We start from the raw sequence: 4827 nt of genomic DNA, 5'->3' as shown, positions 1-4827 counted from the left end.
GCGGGAGGCACAGGGAGAGGGCTCAGGCTGACGATCCCTTACATTTCCCAGAGGACTTTGATCCTCCGCTGCTTTTCAAGCTCTCCAGCAGGAAAAGCAGCGGGTTCACAGCTCAGACGGGGAGGGGACACAGTAAAAACTCCTGGCTTGGGAAGGTGTTAGCAGCGTGAGAATGCAGCTCAGAGCTGGCTGAGCCGATGGGATTAACGGCTTGTGCTCCCCAAACGCACCCCTGGGTATTTCCAGGCATCAGTGTGAGGAAAAACAAGCACTAACAAATCCCCTTGTCCTGAGAGATCAGAAGCAGGCCAAGGGGTGATGCCCTGCCCTGCGTCACCCCCTGCCCTGCAGCCCCCGGGGAGGGGAGAGGCACCAGCATTTACCGTTCATCTCACAGCCGATGAGCTCGAAGCGCAGCGTGCAGGCACGGCGGCACATCACGGGGAAGATGCGGATGAACTGGGCCGTGATGGGAGGGTTGAACATGTTGGTCTTCATGGTGCCATAGTCCACGTTCCCCTCAAAAACCTGCAACAGTGAGCAGGGCTCAGTGCCCCAGCTCTCCCACTGTCTCCTGCATCAAATCCCTTGCACAGGAGACGGAGAGATCTCAGCACTGCCAATGGCAAAAAAGCACAGAGGGGGAAGCTGGGCTCTGCTTTTGTGCCCTGGAACAGTGCAGGACCTTGCAGCAGCTCCAACACTCTCCACAGAGCTTTGGAACTCTCCCTGCTTCGACCTCACCCCCACAGAGCCACACATGCAGCAACACCCACTCCCTCCCACTACCACAGTGCTCCTCAAATCACAATAAGCACAGAGGTGGCTCGCTTCTTACTTTTTAACACAATAAATAGAATCAAATCATGTTTCCATGCACTTTTTCTGCGCTGCAGAAAAAAGAGGAATTTTTCTATTTGTTTTAAAGCAAAGCAGGTACTCCCAACCACTCCCTGGACGCTCAGAAAGCCAGCAGGAGACACTTGCCATAAAGAACTGAGAGTGGAGAGCACTGCAATCTATGAGTATCCCTGCTTTGAGAGACACACTGTCAGCTGGTGCTTGGTGCAGATATAACACCGAGCCACCCAAGCTGCTCAGTAACACTCCCAGACCAAGCCCAGTTCCCACAGCGTGTCAGTGATAAAGATATCTGAATGACCTAAGTAAGTCAGTGCTGCTTCTTTGGTTATGCTTATTATGGTCAATTAAACAGAGACAGGGAGTACTGCTCGGTGCCAGAACTGCCTGTGCCATCTCACTGCTAGGATGGTTCCCAACACAGCTTTGTCCCAGGTCAAAAGCACTTTCCCACACATGGGGATGCAGCTCACAGCCACCCCAAACCGCAGCACCACTGGATGGGGGGAGCTGGGACATCCCCTACATGGAGCATCGCAGCCCACCTTGTCTACATCCTGCTTCTCATCCTTGAAGAAGGTGAACTCCCGCCCGTCCAGGCTGTAGGCGACTTTGTAGGCGCGGACAAACTCCTGCTGCCCCACGCGGCGCGCGCCCTGCGTGATGATCCCGCTCAGCCGCATCTTCCGCAGGAGGTTGGCCTGTGGAGGGGAGAAGAGGATGAGCAGGGTGCAGTGAGGATGGGGTGCACAGCCCTTGCACCCACCAGCACCACCAAGCCTGGGTGGGAGGGTGGGCGCTGGGACAAGGAAAGGGGCTGCCTAGAGTGCTGGAACTCCCATGGGGTGGAAGCCCTCCATCCTTCCAGCCTTGCATTCCACAGTGGGCAGAGCAAGGGGGATCATTAATCTGGGTCCCACCTTCCTCCAACGGACTTGCCTCCTCCAGGCACATCCCAAGATGCCCCCAGGTGGCAGCTTGCTGCAGCAGTTTAGCCCCACATTTGCCACCAGGAACAGTGAAATCCCGTGACAGCAGCACTGCAAGACCAGCCATGGCTACCAGGGCTGCTCTCTGTGCTGGCACTCCCAGTCCTGCCCCACGTACCTGGATCCAGGGGCTCTTGTCATAGTTGCTGGAGGTCCAGGCATTGACGATGCCGTGGTTGTTGAGGCGGGCGAGCTCTGGTCCCCAGCGCTGGAGGCCAAGGAAGCCGTAGTAAACAGAGGATGCTGAGAGCTGGGCGTCAGAGATGGCTCCTCCTTCCATGCCCAGGAGAACAGCACAGCCTGGGATAGAGGGGTGATCAGGATCAAAGAGAGACAGTAACCAGAGCGCAGAACTAGGGGTCATTTGTTTCTTGTCTGGGGACAGAGCAGGAGAGGGACGCCAGTCCTAGGACCTGGCTGTCCCCAGGGTGTCCCTTCCCCCTCACCCCTCAGCCAAAACCATACCATCCATCAGTCCCCCTCACAGCACAGAGGTCTGGAGGAGAAAGGGTCATCCTGGGGCCCTCCAGAGAGGAGAAAGCACCTCCCCGAGGATGTTCCCTCCATTAGGACCAAGCCTGCTGGCATCAAGGGCAGACACAGCTGCCCTCCAGATCCCCTAAACCAGCTGGTGAGATCTCTCCTGGCAATGAAGGACAGACAGTAGGGAACAGGGAGGGAAAGGGAATTCAGTACAGTTGGTGCCAAGGACTTACGGACGTGGCAGGTCTTCCCCAGGAACGGAGAAGGACACTTGCAGGTGTAGTCACCATCCAGGTCCAGGCAGGTGCCTCCATTTTTGCAAGGCTGGGAGGAGCACTCGTTCTTGTCTAGAAGAGAGAGGAGGAGCTCAGGAGGTAATCCCAAAACAAGTCCCAGGGAGGAGACCCCTCATTCAGTGCAGCAGGAAGAGGGGGAGGCATCCTCTGAACAAGGGCCATGGCAGGGTCCCTGATAATAGGGTGGCACGGGTTGAAGCTCTAACCCAAGGACCTGTCTACGCCATGTCCCCACTGAGTGCAGCCATGCAGGTGCACCAGGACACTCAGTCACCTCAAGGCTGGGAACCTGCACGGAGCAGACTGAGCCTCGAGGCACCCCTTGTTTTATTAGTTGAGGCACCGTGTCCCTCCAGAGAGGCAGAGCAAGATTCAGACACAACCTGTCCCCACATCATAGTCCTTCCCTCCACCCTGCAAGCCCCAAAACAGCCCACGGTCCCTGACAGAGCCTGGTGCCCCCGCCCACAGTCACAGCAGCACACACCCACCAGTTGTCACCCAAGAGGTCCCCAAGCTCTTAGAAGACAAGCAGCTCCCCCTGCCCCCCACCACTGTACTCACTGTTCTGGCAGTGCACCCCATCGTACCCCGCAGGGCACTTGCAGATGTAGTCGGTGAAGACGTCACCCCGGTTTGGGACCAGCTGGCACTCACCGTTGTTGTGGCAAGGATTGGGGTGGCAGGGCCCTGAGAAAGGGGAAAAAGAACTGTAATATAGGCACAGGTGGAAAATAAGAGCAACCAGTGGGCTTCCACTCCCCAACAGACATTGCACTCCCCCCAAGTGCATCCCGTCACTATATCCCTACTTGGATCTCTGCTCTGTGTATCCATCAGCCATCAGAAGGGCTGAACCCCAGGGCCAGTGGTGCAGGGCCATGACAAGGGCAAATTCTCTGCGAGGCTCCTGGCTGTCATGGAGCACCTGTGAAAGGGCCAGCTCCTCACCTTTCTCCGTCTCATTGCAGTCAATCCCAACGTAGCCCTCAGGGCAGATGCAGAAGAAGGGGGCCTCATTAATCCCAGTCAGGCAGGTGCCCCCATTCTGACAGTGGTTCACGTCGCAGAAGTCACCTGGAAGTAAAGCCAGGTGTCACTGCAAACCATCCCTAAGGCTGGGCATCCCAGCCCAACAGCAGGAACTGGTCTGCTGCAAATCCCACAGGGAAGGGAGCACCTGGCAGGGACAGGCTGCTGGACCTTGCACTGGCACTCAAAGGCATGGCTGAGACTGGGAGCATAACCAGCAGCAAGGACCTTTCCTGCCCTGGCACATTAAAAAAGAGGTTTAACAGACCCTATATGTGAACGTGAAGACAGGGGAAACCCAGGGTTTTGGTGCATTAAATGTTTTTGACACTTGGCTGGGAAACGTGAGCGGTCAGGCTGGGGCTCACTCGGGCACGAGCAGGACAGGATCGTTCAAGGGAACGAGGCTGGTGCTGTTGCTGGGTTTTGCTAATGTAAGTTTGTACTTGTAAGAACACAAAAAAAAATCATTGTAGGGGGAGCTCGCATGCCTCAGTTCCCAGAGTCACGCAGGGAGGAAGCACAAGGTCCATCTCTGCAGGACGCCTGCCGGACCTCCATCACTTTCCAAGCAGCTCCCAAAAGGCAGCCCTGGCTCACAGGCACGTTCCCCCAGGGAGCTGATGGGGCTGCACCACCTTCCCTGCCTGTTCATCCACTTCCAGCTTGTGCCACGGTGTGGGGTTTATGTGGCAAGCTGGTAGTGGCAGGGGGCTGCAGAGGTGTCTCAGCAAGAAGACAACAGGAGCTGCTCCCATGCTGGAGATAGCCAGTCCCAGCCAATGCCAAAACAGACCCTCTGCTGCTCAAAGCTGGTGCCCATCACCAGCACTAGGGTTGCTTCTGTGATAATATATCCAAGATTAAGTAAAAAACACTGTGCAGCAGCTGTAGAAGAGGAGTGAGAAAAATGTGGGAGAAACAGCCCTGCAGACACCCTCGGCAGAGAATAAGGAAGGGAAGGAAGTGATCCAGGTGCAGGAGGGAGATTCTACTGCAGCCCATGGAGAAGACCCGTCTCCCTGAAGCCTGTGGAGGACCATGGGGGAGCAGATATCCATATTGCAGCCCACAGATGACTCCAGGCTGGAGCAGTCCCTTCCTCAAGGACTGTATCTCATGGAAAGGACTCGCACCAGAGCAGTTAATGAATAACTGCAGCCCAT

The 4827-nt window shown here is 56.2% G+C and overlaps 1 protein-coding gene across 1 annotated transcript in view; it reads right to left on the bottom strand.

Annotated features, from left to right (window-relative positions):
• The window catches only part of MFGE8 (milk fat globule-EGF factor 8 protein), a gene marked incomplete at its 5' end in the record, with an annotated part of 7509 nt that extends 3784 nt beyond the window's left edge, over positions 1 to 3725 (bottom strand). Inside the window, 6 exons of the mRNA XM_017742558.1 lie at positions 384 to 528; positions 1407 to 1562; positions 1969 to 2150; positions 2567 to 2680; positions 3194 to 3319; positions 3581 to 3725. Coding sequence (XP_017598047.1) covers positions 384 to 528; positions 1407 to 1562; positions 1969 to 2150; positions 2567 to 2680; positions 3194 to 3319; positions 3581 to 3725 — 868 coding nt within the window. The remainder of the gene's footprint in view (positions 1 to 383; positions 529 to 1406; positions 1563 to 1968; positions 2151 to 2566; positions 2681 to 3193; positions 3320 to 3580) is intronic.
• Between the last annotated feature and the right edge of the window lie 1102 nt (positions 3726 to 4827).

Source organism: Corvus brachyrhynchos, unplaced genomic scaffold (genome assembly GCF_000691975.1).
Source record: "Corvus brachyrhynchos isolate BGI_N302 unplaced genomic scaffold, ASM69197v1 scaffold97, whole genome shotgun sequence".
Lineage (NCBI taxonomy): Eukaryota > Metazoa > Chordata > Aves > Passeriformes > Corvidae > Corvus > Corvus brachyrhynchos.
This window is presented reverse-complemented; position numbering and strand designations above follow the sequence as displayed.